Consider the following 17,850-nt stretch of genomic DNA (forward strand, 5'->3'; position numbering starts at 1 on the left):
GAATAAGCAGGATAATTTTTCCACTAAGGTTTTATATCCTTTGACCTTTTTTTCAGGTTATAGCCATCAGGAGCAAGCTGCTGTCAAAGATAAGCTAATATATACTCCTGCAGCAGGCAGTCAATGTGTGTAAACCATCCCTACCTACACTGGTATTGCTTGAGGCTGGAGTAAGCTATGCTTCAGCAACTCTTGAATTAACAGGTTTTGTCTGTCTGTAGCAATCTCCTGAGTACAACTTGTACAGAAACACTTGGTCAATGATTTGGGGTTTTTTTGCAACCTTTCTTTTTTTTTTTTTTCTTTTCCCAAATCTGAGAATAAATAGCACAAGTTTAGATATCCAGAAAACATGATTTAGGTTGTGAAGAAAGAGTATGAGGGGGGCTGACTTACAAGGCAAGTAGAGTAATGGGAGAAGGAGAGTCTTCAAGAAATTAAAAAGCCATTGTTAAGAGGAAAGGAGTAAATTTAGGAAGAAAACAGGGGAATTATGTAGAAAGTGCTAGGTAACATACCATGAAAAAATTTTAATGGGATGCATTGGGAATACTGTATAACTGTTCAGAGAGGCTGTGGAGTTGCTGAGAAACCTGGAGATTCTGATATCAGATATGAATACTTGCTTTATCACATACAAAACCCTGTATTTCTAGAATTTCCTTTTTGCCCTGACAAGGTCTTCTTCCTTGTAATCTCTCCTTCAGCCTAAATGCTGCAAAATTTGGGGGGCTTTGGGCAGACTTAGCTGAGAAGCACAGAAAAAATAAAGCTCTATTGACAAAGCAATTCTTGGCATGTAGTTGAAACATTAAAGTATGTGTTGGAAATTAAAAAACATGAGGCCTCAAAACAGACACTGTCTTTACATTGGATAGCAAATACTATGGCTGAGACTGAACTAGGACAAGATGCAGAAAAGTAATAACAATTAGCTAAATATTTTGAATAATCAAAAACATATATTCAGTTTATTAAATAGTTCTAAAAATCCTTGTTACTATTTCAAAATCCAGTTAAAGTTCTAAAGTTTTTCTGAAAAAGATTTGGATGTTTTGCTTGAGCCTTCATGAAGTTTCTTTATTTTTTCTTCCTTACATCAGACTTAGTGTTCATATCACACTGAGCTCAAGTATCTTAGGATCAACTTTAATTAGACAAAAACACTTGTATTTTTTTTCTCAAGCTCTTGTGAAGTGACACGTGAAGCCAAATAGTACTGAAACATTCTAGTAGCTACATGAGTGTGTATACAAATGTGTCTGTATGTATGTGTGAGGAAGACCTAGGCTGTTTTAAACTAAGGATATATGTAATTGCAGAACAACTCTGATTCTGGTCCACCAGCATAAAGAAACCAAAATCTCACATTGTATTTAGTTTCACTGACTGTAAGATAGTGTGGTTAGGAAAAACCAAGTCAAAAACCAAGCCAGAAACCATTGCTTGTCTGAAATCTGTGGTTATTTCAGGTTTTCATGTCATGGAGAAGAGCATTTCTGGCCCCTTCTTTTCTGTAGCTGGCATGGCTTCAGGAATAAAGCAGTTGTGAGCAGAAAAGGGACTTTGGAATTTCCTGCACTCCTGCTGTGTAGATTCAAACACTAAGTTTAAATAATGGATGAAGCTAAGATTATTATAATTGATCATTGTATGATTTATATGGAGTAATTATAACTAGGTTGAGAAAGAATTTTCAAAAGCTAGTTTCCTGGTAGCCAGAGTCATTAAATAACAGTGTGCTGCCAAAACAAAAATTAGGTGGGAACGCAGCCACAGAGTTCAGAATGTCTGTCCTCCACCTGATTTATGACTACTCTGATGATGACAGTATCAGTGGTATTTTCCTATTAAGAACAGTAAGAGCTGTTTCAATTGTTTTTGTTATCTTTCTAACAGAACTCCACATTGTTTTAAGTGTAGTCAAGCATAATAACAGGAAAACTGTAAAAATCTAATGCATAACGAAATGAAAAGGTGTAAGAGGTTGAAAAGGTTAATTAAAAGTGTAATGATTGCATTTACTGAGACAGTCCAATTAATCACTTTATTCCAGTGGTCATGTGATACAGAAACCACTGCTCCAGAAAACAGATTCCTAGTGCTGGGATACATGGTCCGTGTTCATTTAAATGTGCATTTTTCTACAGATGGAAATTTAACTTTTTATTTTAAGCTGTTTTTGTTTATCTGAAATTATTGAAGTAGTAGCTAATATTTAACCCTGTGTCCCACATAATACACTGCTCCAGCCATGCTCCCTCTGAACAGGATGGGAGCATTGCCCCCTTGATACTTGCAGTCTTACAGCCCCATGGGAGGTTTGCTTACAGCTTAATGGGCTTGTAGGTATGGAAGAAATGAAGCGCTAGAAATACACCATTATGTAATGGGATCTCTCTGAAACAGTGTATACAACCAACAAAGTGAATTCTCAGGTGTCAACAAGCACAGCTAAATGTGATTTTTACCACGTCTACTGGAAAAAAAAGGGTAAAAAAGAACCTTGAAGGATCAATTACAAGGGTCATAACCTTGTATTATCTGATTTGCTGTAATATTCACACAGGCTTTATTGGAATGGAACATAAATTTGAAAAATAGTGAGATTAGAAAGGATTGCAGTGCTAGAGCAAAGAGCTAGAAGCTTTCTCCTGGTTTATTTTGCTGGGGCAGCACTTTAGAGGGAGCCCATTATAAGCAGGAGAATAGTAGTTATGTTAACATGGTAATTAATCAAGTCTGAGGAAAAGAGGAAACAAGTTGTGAATTCAATTCTGTAGTAATAAAAAGAAATGCTGAAAGTTGCCCTGTAAATTGGCATGACTTTGGCAAAACAGTCCCTCACTGTGTCTTGAGAACTTGCATGCAGTAAATCACTCTCATGGCAACTGTGTAGGTCTGAATGTTTTCACAGGTTTATTCTCTATTTCCGTGTCTGCTGGTTCTTTCCTAATTCTGTTGACTTAGTATTTCGCTGATAATAAAATACTGAACTGTATAAGACGAGAGCATATGCAGTAACACGTTTGCACTCTATTTTTAAGGGAAAATTAATTAGAAGAACTCAGCTGAAACTGTGGTGATAGCCTTCCACATCACAAACCCAGCCTCTCACTCAGTACAGAGCAGGAATTGTGTGTGGAATGACTGAATCCCTCACAAAAAAAATTGTATGCTGTTCATGGCCCCAGTCATGCATAATCCATCCCTGGTGTTAGTGCAGTGTAGATAGGTTAAAATGATCTTTACACCCTAAAACTCTTTAGGGTAAAACTGAAATCATTGGTGCAGTAATGTGAGAAACAGTGACTGTATCAGTTTGCAACTTGTAGTTTCTTTGTTTAGCAAGTCTCTGACTTTATTAATGCATTTCTGCCTCCTAAGTGAGATACTTTGGACAGAAGTAACAGTAGCTTTAAAGAGCCAAATTCATAACTTAAATTATTGAAAATTCAGAATAGCTCCAGTGAACAAAATAGATCTAACTGTGCTGGCATGAATATAATGTACAACTGCTGTCCTCAGTGCCACATGGAAAATTAGGAACCCTGGCATAACCTGTCATTAGATTTGTAACAGAAATGAAAGGTGATAGATCAGGATATTTCTGAGTGAAGACAGAATTTCAGCAGTGCATGCCACAGTGTTGTTAACACTGGGGAGTGGGGCTTCCTCTCCCTCTCTGCCCTCACAGAACTAAAATTTAAATCAGATCACTGTAGGTTAGTAAGACTTTCCTCTTACATAACCTGTAAGTTGAGCAGATGTCCCTCAGCCAGCCCACAGGGCTCAGCCACCTTGGAGTTCTCTGCTCAGCTTTCCCCCATTCCTCTACAGTAAAGAATTAAAGTGTTAAAGGAAATGGTGAGATACAATTTCCCTACTTTTTAATCAATAAATATGCAGCATAGGAATTGCAATTTCACTGCAACCTTTATTTGCAGTGCCTGTGAAATGCACCAGGTAATGGTCAACTAAAGCAGGATCTAAGTCTAAATATAGACAAGAGCCCTGTTGAGTATTAGAGCCCAGATCCAGTGGTGAACTTGGGCAATAAAAAGTGCAGCATTTGGAGAATGTGGCCCCATTAGTAGAATTAAACTTCCAGGAACAGACCAAGAGATAAATCTATCCACCTCAAAGTCAGAAGCTTCGAGGTGGTATCTAAAATCCTCAGCAAGATGCTCAGGATGAAGTATACAGAGAAGACAGTTTTAACAACAAGCAAACAAATAAAAAAAGGAACAAGAAACTCTTTACTGTGAGGGTGGTGAAGCACTGGAACAGAATGCAGATGGCCCATCCTGGAAATGCTCATGGCCAGGTTGGATGAAGTTTGAGCAACCTGGTCTAGTGAAAGGAGTCTGGAGATACAGAAATAGCTTTGTTGGAAGACTTGGAACAGAGGAGCCAGACTCCCAGCAGTCAGTGTGTGCTCCTGGGAGTAGACAGCAGTAACTCAGTGGGCACCCAGCACCCAGTTGTGCTCCTGCAGTAGATAGCAGTAACTCAATGGGCACCCAGCAGTCAGTGGGTGCTCCTGGAGTAGATAGCAGTAACTCAATGGGCACCCAGCACAAGGGGTTGTGATGCTTCAGTCACTGAGGTAGTGATCAGAACAGTCCTTCAGGAAGGGAGATGTCTTTGCTCTCTGCTCACCTCTCTGGGATTTCTGAAAGCCTGGGGGGCACCCTGTGGGTTTGGCAGTACCTTGGTCTGGAGGGAAGGGAAGGAGATGTGGTACAGAAAGGGTTATGTGTTTTTGGAAGGGATTAGAAGTGGAGAGCACAAGTGGGATCATGCCTCTGCAGGCTTACAGAGTCTTCTTCAGGGAAGGTTTCCAGACATTACTCTAGCAAGAGAAGTAACTATTTCCTGGGGTGGGCCAGGACCCAACAATCTGCCTCCCAGGGACAGCTCTCATTCTTGGGCTGAAGCATCTTGCTCCCTCTTTGTTTTGCAATATGCACCATTTTCTTGTTGAGAACACTCTGCAGTGAGAGGGCTTGAGAGCCCTTCTGGGAAATGAGAAGAGTGTTTGTGAGTCTCTCATGTCACAGAAGGCATTGAACCAAAGTCTGGAACGTCCTGGCTGATGATTCACCAGCAGAGTCTCATAAAAACAAAGGCCAGGGTGTGTTGGGAAAGATTTCAGACATAGCAGTTGTGCTTAACAGTAGCTGAACTCTTCCAAACATAACATGGTAGATGAGCAATTCCACATCATGCTTGTTGGTTCATGTTAAGCAATGTGATTGTTCCCAATCTCTAAATGGCTGGGACAGGAGACAGTATTTGCCTCCTCAAATAAATGTATAGGGGTATTCAAAAAAGAATTCTAGAGACCCAGGAAATTTGTGTGATCAAAGACTTAATGACTAACCAGGCATTTAAAATGTTACAGCTTTGGTCTTGGGAAGCTGAACTCCCATTTTGGGCAATTTTGTTTTAGACCTTTTTGTTGGTGTAGCTTTGGTTGTAGCTTTCACAGGCATCAGTCTCATCTTTGTCACCTGCTGCCATCAAGTGAAATTTCAACATGCCTGTTGTTGTATGTGGAAGTATTCTGAAAGCCCTGGTCATAGCTGATAATATGTTAGTTTTAATTTAAAAATTAAGTCACCTTACTTAAGGTTATTAAGATTAAGCTTAAGGCTTATTAAGATTATGAAACAGGTTTCAAATAGGCCAGCTCTTCTGTAAATGCTGAGCTGAAGAGAAGTAGAACTTCAGAATAACACTATCAGTCTCAAGATTTTTTTAGAGATTACTTTTTTTTTCCTCTATTTATAATCTTTTAGGATTAGAAAGAATTTGTCCAGTAAAAAATCAGTAGTTTATTTTAATCCATTAAAATGCAGATGACAATATTTGCTGTGCTTTCCTTATTTTTTAATTTGCTCTTCTTACAAAGCAAAAGTACTTTGGTGAACCCCACAGCAGCACTTCAGTTTAAGTGGGATCATGGCTCTCTTCTTACTTTTGCTCAATTTTTGTTTCCTATATGCCATATTATACACCTGTGTTGGAGTAGGCCTGTACCCATGTGGTCACCTCTATCACTGTGTGATTTTTCCTTCCATCACATTAACATTTATTGCTCTCTTTACAGCATTCCCTTCACTATATCCACTAAAAAAACCTACTAATGCTAATTACTTGCAAATAGTAATGGTAATTTTAATGACAACCTCAGTAAATTGCTTTTTATATGCTGTAAGAAAATTGAAAACTAAATGTCCATTTTGCTGCTTAGTAAGAATCTTAGAGAACAGCTAATATTCCTTGTGCTCCTTATGTCTAGTGGGAGCACAAATAAGAAGCTCCCAGCACCCACTGAGAATCCTTTTTGGGGTACCATGGGGTGGATTAACAGGAGTTGAGGAGATGCAGTAGGTTCAGAAATTAAATAGAAATGGAGGTGCAAGGTAAATGAAAGATTAAAGTGGAGAGACTGTGAAAGAGGGTGAAGATCAAACAGGGTAGAGGAAGCCCTATTGAGACTTTAGGAGCACTTCTGGAATAAAGAGAGGAGATTTTGGCTTTCTGTGGTCTGTGGGAGATTGAGTCCAGGGCTGCTGCAGCTGTAGCAGTGTTGGGCCAGGGTGGAGGGATGCAGGAGATAACAAACATCCAGGTAGTTGCACTGTAGTACAAGGACTGCTTTTTCATCAGTAAAATTGGTCAGGAAATGTGCCACACGTGTTACATGTGCAGTAGAAGAGCTGGGGGTGCAGGTAAAGGCAAGGACTGCTTTTTCATCAGTAAAATTGGTCAGAAAACGTGCCACACGTGTTACATGTGCAGTGGAAGAGCTGGGGGTGCAGGTAAAGGCATGCCACTGTCAGCACCCCATGGTCCTGCCCCAGAGTTAGAGTGTGTGTGCCTGGTGGGAAGGTGGCTTTGGGCATCCCAAGGCTGCTGCTTTCCCACCAGGGCACAGCTCCTGGCTCTGCCTGGCTCTGCCATCCCTCTGGATGGAGGCTGCTGGGAGGCAGCAGCACCCTGGTGGTTCCAGCTCAGCTCTCCTGCCCCGTGCTGCAGACAGGACCCAGTGCTCTCACAGCCTTGAATCTCCATTTATCCCAGCCTGGAACTGGCTTCCCACGGGTTCTGTGCAGATTGGCAAGAGTGGAGGGCTGTGTGGTTTGGCAGAGATGTCCAGGATGGGCCCAGGTGAAGAGGATTTGGGAGAAAGGAAGCTCTGGGTTGGGAAATGGTGGTGCAAAGAAATCTTAACTTGTCCCAGGCTGCTGCCCTGACTGCCCCCAGTCCATATCCTAATGCCCCAAGAGAGGGGAAAACTGAAAAAGGATCTCCTTACACAAACCTTTCCCAAAGGATTCTGGCATGAAAAGTAGCTCTGGATAAGATCCATTTGCTTTTAAAGTAGTCAGTACCTGGTAAGAGCCAAACTCCTGCCTGTCTTAATAATTTAAGCTTTGTGGAACAGAAGCTGGGTGAAATTTTGACCTTATGAATTACTGCTGCATAAGTAATCCTCAGAACACTCCCAGTATTGTTAACTGTTTGTAGTTACCACAGGACTTTGGAATAATTCTGCAATTTTGCAGTAAAAATAAAGCATTAAATGTGTTGCAAATTGGGAATTTTGCATTAAAATATGATTTAAAAGCTTAAGAGAAGTTGGTATTAATGAGAAGAGTTGGTTTAGACAGTCTGGTTTAATTCAGATGCAATTGAGGCACTTCTTTTACATTTAGTCTTGGCTTTAAAAGGTAAAAATAATTCATATAATGTCATGACAAGTATGCCAGCAGCAATAGCTGGAGACATAAGTGTCAAAACAGAAAAGGCAAGGGGCACGTTACAGGCAGGGCTGGTTTAGAAAACAAAACCCCCCAAGACCAGTCTGTATTCAGAGTTGATGTATGGAGGAATGGGAGTGTTGGGCAGATACAAATTGAATGACAGGTATGAATATGCATAACTATCATTTGTGAGCACTTTGCACCTAATTCAACTTTCCCCCAAGATAACTTTCACTGCTGTTTGCACTTTCAGTGAGTTGGCTTATGTTCTGCCTTTTAAAAAAGATTGATTAACCCGTCCCTTTTTATTTTTGAGGTGCTTATATTCACAGTGTTTTTTAATTCTGTAGCAGCATATATCAATACAGTAAGCTGAAGTCTGCTCATATTGCAATACCCCATTCGGAGCTGTGCCACAGAATTTTGTTTTAAAGAGTGGAATTCAGCAGTTGACTCCCAGGCACAAATAACCATGTAATTACTCTGCAATCACATAGTAATTAGCATATACTATTCATATATTGCATAATTATATGCCCTGCAGATTACATAGTAATTATATTTGTACTAAACATATAATTCCATATACTGTATAAAAAAAACTTTGAGAGTTCATAGTTAATATTATAGTTGTATGCTAATGTACTACAACATTTTATATAAAAATGTTACAATTTTATGAGAGGGTTGTATTTTGGGCATCTCATCTCTTCTGCATCTGGTGTTGCATAATCTGTTGTAGGCTGCTATTATAAGAAATGCTGGGCTCTTAATTTATAGTCAAATGTTGCATGTTTACAATTTTGTAATTTATGAAGATAAGATGCAAAAGGTTGTCATTTTATTGTGCAAGCAGCTGAGATTGGGAAGGACTTGGAGTTAAATTACAAAGGTTAGATGTACAAACACAAAGATAGTTACAGCACACTGCTAGAGTAAAACACAAATCTAATGCTCCTTAGCTTTGTGTTATGTTTGGGTAGGTAAGATGCATGGGACAGTTGCAGGTGATCTGTTTGAGTAATGGAAGTGTGTGTGAGCAGCCAAAGCCCATCTTGGGCACAGTGTGTTCCAGCAAATGCAGCAGCTCAGTGCAGCATCTCAGCCAAGCTGCTTCGTGTTTTCCTGCTGTGGAAAAAGAGAAAAGGTGATGTCCTGATCTGGGAATAGGAGGCAGAGTGGTAGGAGAATGATGAGTGGCAGTGAGCTGTAAAAGGATCTTGGACTGAGCTTCTGGGTAAAGGTGAAAGATCTAGGGGAAAAAAGCTTTTTGTAATAGTAACTTAGAGCTTTGGATCGTTTAAAATGTGTTTTATCTTTGGCCAGCCCCCCCCAAGAGGTTGCAGCAGATTTTAGATATTTGCAATATGTTTTGTTCAGCTTGCAAATTCTGTAGCAGTGGGAAATTAATGTATTTTCTTGGATCTGTGATGTTGGCACTCTTAATATCCAAAGCAGCATTACAATTACTCTTAATTGAATTTTGCAATCTAATGCCAGTTGCCTTAGTTCTCAAGCAAAGCATCTACTGGGTTTTAATATCTGGATAATGTATTGAGAAATTAAATGTGTAATTATAGCCTTAACTTATATCTGAGTTTAATTTTCCCTATAATTTCTTGTAGTGTGTGTGTGTGTGGGAAAGGGACATCCTTGTTTTAAAATGTTTCTTTCACAGTCACTTTTTAATTTTATGTCAGCTTCTTCAAAGCTTGTGGAGCTCATTAATTTTCCAGGGTTCAGGTGTAGCTGTAGATCTTATAAAAGTGTTTTACCTAAGCATGGAACTTGTGGGTGGCCTTAGAGAGCTCCCAGTCCTGGGGCTGCACCTGATTTCCTTCCTATCTGGGTGGGCTGTCCTCAGACCACAAAAAATGGAGTAATGGGCTTGTCTATTTTACTTTCTGCACAGTACACAGATTACTTTTAAATGTTGTCACCTGGGGTGGACACGGCATGTCATTTAACTTGTTCAAGGGGAAAAATGGGAAATGTCAGAGCTTTACAACCCCAGAGTTAGCAGCTCGTGTTCTCACTGTGTTCTTAGGCCAGACATTTGCTTTCCAATTTACCAGGGCTTGTAAGAGCTGTTCAGTGAGACCAGGTCTTGGCCAATAGTCACCCTGCATGTCTGCTGTGAAGAAGATGAAGTACTGTGCCATTTGTTCACCAGCACTCTGCCCTCACCACATGCCCATGCCCTCTTTCACTTGTTAAACCATAACCCCGAGAAACAGAGGGACTGGTCCCAGTTTGTGGCACTGAAAGCTTTGTATGTAACAAATATATGTATTCAGGATCTCGTTAACAGTGAAATAACCACAAAGCACGAAGTGTAAATGTGACGCGTTTCTCACTGCTGTTGTGTTGTTTTTTCTAGTGGAGCCAGTACTTTCAAAGGGGAACAATTGCTTGGATGCAGCCAAAGCTTGTAACCTAAATGATACCTGCAAGAGGTTCAGATCTGCTTACATAACCCCCTGCACCAGCAGCACGTCTAATGAGATCTGTAACAAGCGGAAGTGTCATAAAGCCCTCCGGCTATTTTTTGACAAGGTCCCCCCAAAGCACAGCTACGGGATGCTCTTCTGCTCCTGTCGAGACGTAGCCTGTACAGAAAGGAGGCGGCAGACTATTGTTCCTGTGTGTTCATATGAGGACAGGGAGAAACCAAACTGCCTGAATTTACAAGAGTCCTGCAAGAAGAATTACATCTGCAGGTAAGATAGCACACGGCAGGGGAGTGATTAATGAGGTACCAGAGAGAACTTTTTGGTGCTGATGGATGTGCCAGGACTAAGGGTCAGAATGCCCACTAAGGAAAAGGATGAGTCAGGCAAAAAAGCAAATGTGTCTGACATCCTTAACAGAGTAACAAAAGCCCTCATTTGCTTACAGTGTTTGCCTCTCCAAAACTATTCTCAGCTACTCCTTCCCTTATGGAGGAGTCTTTCAACCCCCAGTTTAATTTTTACAGGTTTTTGTTGGAAACATTGTGTGTCTATGAAATGGTGTCTCAGTCTGATTTTTATGTCCCATTAGTGACCAGGTAAAAATAGAATTTCATTATTATGGGATTTATTTTCATTGTACATGTGAGTACTAATAATTGGGAATACAAGCTTCCTGTTGGACTTTATAAAATAGTCACAATGCACAGACCACTCGTGTTTTTAATCCACTGGGGAAAAGGGAGTCCACATTGTAGACTATCTTCACAGAGCTGGTTTAGCCTTGAAATTGTTTCATGTCCCCTCCTCTGAGAAGAGTGCTGGGCTGATGCAGCTGGGGGTCATTGATTCACTGCCCTGGTCCCCAGCCTCCTTCCCTGAGTGTTCTGTCCCTGCTCCACGGGACAAGCCGGGTCCTTTCCCCTGGTGGGATCCCTGCAGGTTGTCACACAGAGCTTACTGAGTGGCCAACAGGGCCCCTCTGCCCCCAGGAAATGCTGTGCTCCTACTTAGCATTGTGTATGTTTATATTAGAGCATTGTTGTCCTAATGTTGTATTTATGAAGCCGTGCCCAAGAATCCTGCTCGTTTCTAATGTGTAAATTTATTGTAGATTATCCAATTCTGTGAATTAGCAAACAAGGGAGATAAACACTATTGTAAAATGTCAAGGACACTGAAGATACTATGTAAATCTTAATAAGTACTTACTTATGCTTGGTGAAATATTTACTTTGAAGTTTGTTTATGAGATTTCCACTGCTGGTCCTAAGCTTTTTGCAGCAGCACTTGAGTTGTGCCTGAGTGCTGTTCAGAGGTGAGGAGGTGAGCAATGCCCTGCCCTCCATGGCTTGGGGGAATCTGGAGACACAGATTTCCTGCTGGCCACAACAGGAGCTGATTTAAATCAGAGCAGTCTGACTGGCATTCAGCACCTTGATTGCTGATGATGCTGCACTTCATGAAAGCTGGGAATGTGTAGCCTCTGAACCATTTATTTTGTTCCATTAGAACTTTTGCTTCTATGTATTGCATTCCCTGTACACAGGTCATGTTAATTAGTGGAGTTACAGTATCTTTACTGTGTTCTCTGTCAAACTGTCAGTGTGTTACAGTGCCAGTGATACTGGAGAGGAGATTTTATAGAGAGACTTCTCTCTGTTATTTGGGTTGTATTCTGGAATTAACTTGTTAATTTAATGCCATTGCTTCTCTCACGACTGTGTTTTTCTTTGGTCAGCTTTGATCTAATGTTGTCTCAGCAGTTAAGTTGTTAATGGCATTTTGTTTAATTTAACCTCAGGAGTCTGGTGTTGTGCTTTCTCCATTGCAGTGTTGCAGGGGAAAGCCTGGTAAAATCTCTGCCTGATGCTGCAGCCAGCACTGAGATGAAAATGGATTTACTTGTAAATGAACAGCGGCTTCTTTTGCTTTAGAGTGTCAAAATTAAGAAGTTTTGGCTCTTCAAGGCTCAGTGAGACCTGGGTGTGAGGGTGAGGAATAGCACTGGTGCAAGGGATTGGATGGGCAAACGCCTGCAGGGTCTGGGGCCTCAGTGTGGGCAGCACTTGGGTCAAAACAAGCTTGGTGTGTTGCTGAGAGTCACCTCACGTTGGTGTCACAACCTCCTGGGCTCTCTAAACTGCTGCTGGTTTAATACCTTCCCTCTCTGCTGTCACAGAGAGCAGGAATTGGCACCAAAGCTGTCCCAGCCTCTCAGACAGTGAAAGGCATTTTGTGTGTCTGACTTGTGAACTTAAAGGAAATTGGTGAGATCTGTTCCCCTGCTCCTGCAGGAAAACAGGGACTTGGGCAGGGCAGGAAAGAAATGGGAGATCTTGCTGTTGTAACTACTGGCACTGATAAATATCAGTACTTACAGTAATTCCAGATATGTTTGGAATAATTAAAAGCAGTAGTCAGTAGGTGTGTAATTCTGATAACTTCTATTTCATTTTGAAGTCAGAAAGAGTATCTAAATGGCAGAATAATTTGAAAATATGGTCTGCCTACTGTGAAACCAGGTAATTTAGAAACTGTTATTTGCATGCCTGTTACATCTATTAAAGCCTTTTCATAATGCTAGTTTAGACAAGGGGTACAAGGTCTAAAGGTTTTCTGAAAATATGTTCATAAAATGGATTATGAATGCTGCTTACTCAGAAATGCAAGATTTGTATCTGCCTATACTCTGTATAAAATATCAGCTGGGCCTGTGTAAAGTATTTAAACATTCAGTTTTGAGCACTCTTTAAAAGCTTTATCTTGGTGTATTTGTCACCAAATCTCTTCTTGAAGCAAATTTAAGAGCAGGAAAGCAATCTGACCAAACTGCAGGTACCACTAACAGACGTGGCAGGATGCTTTGGTTTTTTATTATTTTTTTATTTAATTCATTAATCTATCTGTTATGTAAGAAATTCTCAGTTGAGGGATAAAGGGACCTGAAATGTCAGGAAATGGAAATAAGTTCTGACTTATGTAAACAGTCCTAATTTCCAACTTCATCAGAATGCTGAATGGCTCACTTTCATTATCATTTGTCTGCTGCCTCTGCTTGTATCCCAGTCCATATCCAGCTTTGAAACAACTGTAGCTCTCAGGCATGTCTGTCAATGCTCAGTGAGAAGAAAAGCAAAAAAAAAAAAAAAAAAAGAACAAACAAACAAAAACCCCCAGAAAATAAACAAGAAGAAGCCATTCGATTTCTCTTCTGTTGTGAGCATTAACAAATCTTCCAAGAAAAGTGTCAGTGTACCATTGAAAACTTCCACCAGTGTTGTCCTGGAATTGCATAAACCTTTAAAGAACTTCGTGATCTGATCAATTCAGCTAACAATTAGCTTCAGAAAGTTGACTGGCATGTTTTAAGAATATCATCCTGCTGTAAATGCAGGGCAGGGTGCTTCATATTTGCCTCTATCACTTTTGACAGTACTGCAAATACTGTTTTGCTTGAGTAATGAAAGTGTGAGTCATTAGTTTGGTCTTTTTAATAATCTTGAATTTGAATACTTGGGTTTTTTTCCTGGATATGTTCAGAAGACACTGACCAGAATGATAATGATACAGACACATCATTTATTGCAATAATGCTATCAATCCGTTCATGTGCTGCAAAAATCAGAAAAGGGCAGCATTTTTTTGCTAATAAAAGAAACTGGTTGGAGCATGTTTCTTGTCCTTTGCAATAATTATACTCAAAATGACTGGTCAGATCACTGAGGTTCATTTTTGAAGCTCAAATAGCCAGGAAGGAGTTCTGAACTAAATTCAGAATACAGTTGTCCTCTTAATTTTTTGCCTTAGTTCTACAAAAGGTACATATTGCTGTCTGCAGCTGTTTGACCACTGAAAAAAAAATACAGAAATATGCTTAACATACTGAAATAATTTCTTCTTGTGTGATAGTGGAAGGATAAGAATGAAATATCCAATTAGGTTTCAGTACATGGGTCATCTCCTTGAAAATACAGTGAAAAATGTTTCCAACACTGTGTGTTCAGAGAGCCAAATCTTTATAAATGTGCTTTCATTGGTGTGTTCTTACCTCTTGACCAGTTTTTGGTCACCTGTCCTATCCAATCTTAATTTCGTTGCAACCACTCATTCAGCTGTGTGAAGGATGTCTGCTTCTGCAGGTATCAGAACACTCTCTGAAGATATGCAAACATTGTCATCAGTGCACAGAAGAATTTATCCACTGGAAATGTTAGAACAGGAGCTCAGCTGCTCGCTGCATTTCCTGAAAACATCAGAAACTTGCCAAGGAAATAATTTTCCTTCATGATATTCTGCTGAACACTCCTAATGATAATTTACCTTGCAAAGGGAGTCACTGTGTCTGCACTCCTTTTCTGCAAGACGTGAAAATCTGCCGGTGCTTCACACCTGGAACCTGTTGGTGAAAGTGGCTTCTCTGTGTGAGTCTTGTGGATGGCACTGAATGCAAACCCTGCACCCTCGTGTTTCAGCACCAGAGACCAGTCTGTGTGAGGTGTTATAAATGTGCAGGCAATCCTTTGTGTCCTGCTCCAGGATGGGGGGAGCTCACCATCTTCTTCTAGGAGGGAAAAATCCTCAGTGACAGAATTAACAGGGAGCAGTGCCCTGGAGGGATGTGCAGGAGGAGGTGGAAGAAGGGAAAAATAAATTTGCCCTTTTCTTCACATTTTCTATTCCTTAAACTTCTCTTTCATTTTTCTCACTTTTTTTCCCCTTGCTTTTTTTCCCCTCCTACCTCTTCCCTTCACTTAGTCTCCTTTCATCTCCTCTTTCCAGATCTTCCTGCAATTATCTGACTTTCACCGCCTCTCTGACACGTTTGAATTCTATTACAGCCACTTATAGTGCCTCCTCACCTGCTTCTCTGCATGTTGTGCTTTTCCTCCCTCAGTATCCTGCCACGGTCCAGTGATCATCTGTAATTCAGCAAATGAGAGGGAAAACAGAGGTGCTGCCTCCCTTTCTGAGCCTTGTACTGATCCTGGTGACAATTCAGTGGGTCAGATAAAAGCCTGAGAGCTCACTCTCAGCCTGACTCTAGTCTTGCATGTTAAAAGAGCACTTGGTGGGTATTTCCATGAAGGACACATCAGCATTCCACATTTCTGGATAACAGAGCTGGGTTTGAGTCCCTCCGGGGCATTTATATCAAATTGGCACTTGGGGCACTCTGGCAGCTCCTTGGTCTGCTGTGGTTATGTGAAACCAGGACAACAGTGTAGTTTTTGTAATGCTGTTAAGGACATTAAGAAAAGGATGCTCTTGATTTCTGATTTTGCCTGCATTGTGTGTTTGGAGCCTGAGTCAGGGAGTGGGTGCAAAACCTTGCCTGACTCACCCTGCAGTAGGTGTAGGATGCTTGTAGGGTGAGCCTGAGCTCTCCACCTGCACTCAGGAGAGCTCCTGTGTCTCTAGAATACCAAGTGGGGCAGAAAAAATTGTTAAGTCTACTTTTTAGCCCGTGCCCACAAGCTCACCTCACATAGCCTGAATTTGAAGAGTGATTTTTATACATATATGTATATGCAAGCATGTAAATGTATGCATACATGTGTATATTGCTGGAGGTTTATTTAGTTAAGTGGAAAAAATAGACAAAACAGGTATTCATTCATTTTAATGAACTAATACTGAGGCATGGTGACAGTTCAGAAAATTCAAAAAATGAGGTCTGAGGGGAGGTGGGAAAGAAGCTGGTGTACTCTGTAGAGGAAACTTGATGGTGTAGTGTGTGGAGAACTGCTAGCCTGGAAAAAAATATTAATGCAGTCTCTGCAAAATAAGCAAAAACCTTTCAAGAAAGGCAAAGTAACAATAGAAAATGCTGCAATATTATATTATTTTCTTCCCTTTCAGTCCTTTACATGATTCATTACTTTGATGTCTTCTGTTAGCAGAGTAAATAGACATAATATTGCTCTCCCCTCCCCCTCAGAAACAAAGGTAATTTTACATTTCTTCCATCTGAATAAAACTCAAAATGAATCAAACAGTTCCTCCTTATAAGATACCCATAAATTCCTTTGGAATCAAAGAAATCCAAACATCCAGCAAAACAAGACTGCTTTGTCCCTTCTGAAGTGTGGATGGATCTCATTCTGCAGTGCCCAGATCTGCTGGCTGGCCCCTATTTATACTCTCTCTGCTCAGCTTAGGAGGGGCTTGAAGATTAAAACCTTACTGGTGATTGACATTTCTCCAAAAGCAGGAGAGACACAAGGGTACTGTAATTAGAAAAATGGCTCAGCTTTAGTCCTGCACTCAACTTTCCCTTGGCTTTGTGCTGTACCAGAGAAGAGAGTTCATGCTCCAAGAAGCAGTAACTAGACAATATTTCATGCTGAGCTCCCTTGTCAGGAAGCTCAAACTCTCCAGGCAGCATCCCTGCAGTCAGGTAGATCCTCTGCTGATCAGGTTAAAAATAACCTGTGGTGCTTCAATATTCTGTATTACCTGTCTACAGGGCTGAAGGAGTGAAAGTGGGAAATAAGAGTGCATGTGTGAGCATGCAACAATCACAAACTAAACTGAGATGCCAATGATTCAGGTTTCATAGGCTGTATTTAAATATCCTGCTTCCATGTCTGTCTCTTTCTAGGAAAATGACTCAGTGAGCTGCTTGTGACCACTACATTTCAGCTCTGGAAACTTGGGGCACTTGTATCTAAATGTGATCATTCAGAGAGTTGTTTAGGTTGGAGAAAACCATCAAGAAGAGCAAGTCCAGCCATAAACCAAACACTGCCAAGGCCACCACTAAACCAGGTCCCCAAATGCCACATCTCCAGTTTGTAACTGCTTCCAGGGGTGGTGACTCCCCCAGTTCCCTGGGCAGCTGTTCCAATGCTTGGAAACTTGTTCCATGAAGAAAATTATCCTGATATCCAACCTAAACCTTCTCTGGCACAACTTGAGGCCATTTCCCCTCTTCCTGTCACTTGTTACTTGGAAAAAGACCTTGCTGCAAACTCCTCTCAGGTAGTTGTAGAGAGCCATAAGGTCTGCCCTGAGTGTTCATTTTGTCTGAAAAAGCTTATTTTGTTAATTTAAGTAGAAAAGAAAAGCTACCTGTATAATTTAAGAAAAAAGAAGACTACAGATTAGGGACATGAGCCAGGGAGGAGGGGGTTACAGCAGGACTAATGTGACCCATTTTGTTGATTTATTGGAGGGGTGGGGGAGAGATTAAACTACATATGCTAATTAAGCAGTTTCCTACGTTTAGTCAAAAATATTGAAATCCAGGACAATTAAATTTGACATTAAACTTTAATAGAGATCAAAATTTGAAGCTTCTCATGTCCTTACAGTTATGAAAGCACTTAATTGCTTTGCTGGATGGGGTTCCACTAGGACTACTGCTACTGCTGATTTTTTGAATTGTTTGTTAGAGATTTCTGTAGAAAGGAGTTTAGCATCCACTGGTTTGATGAGTAGTTTCCACCCCCTGATCTACTAGATGTAGTGAAGAGAAGATCTGTTATGTACACCCAGTCACATTTGGCTAACTTGCTGTTTCTGGAGCAAAGAAAGGGTGTATATATCACCAATAGCATTTTCTTGAATAAATCAAAATGCTTTTTTTCTTTTACCTCAAGCCATGTATATGCTACAGGCAA

General features: G+C 40.6%; 1 protein-coding gene across 2 annotated transcripts in view; it reads left to right on the plus strand.

The window, feature by feature from the left end:
* Positions 1–17,850, plus strand: part of GFRA1 (GDNF family receptor alpha 1) — a 138,122-nt gene that overhangs the window by 72,531 nt on the left and 47,741 nt on the right. For both annotated transcript variants that reach the window (XM_033066177.2, XM_042779528.1), the window contains exon 4: positions 10,156–10,495. In XM_033066177.2, the coding sequence (XP_032922068.2) occupies positions 10,156–10,495 (340 nt within the window). The remainder of the gene's footprint in view (positions 1–10,155; positions 10,496–17,850) is intronic.

Source organism: Catharus ustulatus, chromosome 8 (assembly GCF_009819885.2).
Source record: "Catharus ustulatus isolate bCatUst1 chromosome 8, bCatUst1.pri.v2, whole genome shotgun sequence".
In the NCBI taxonomy this organism is placed as follows: Eukaryota; Metazoa; Chordata; class Aves; order Passeriformes; family Turdidae; genus Catharus; species Catharus ustulatus.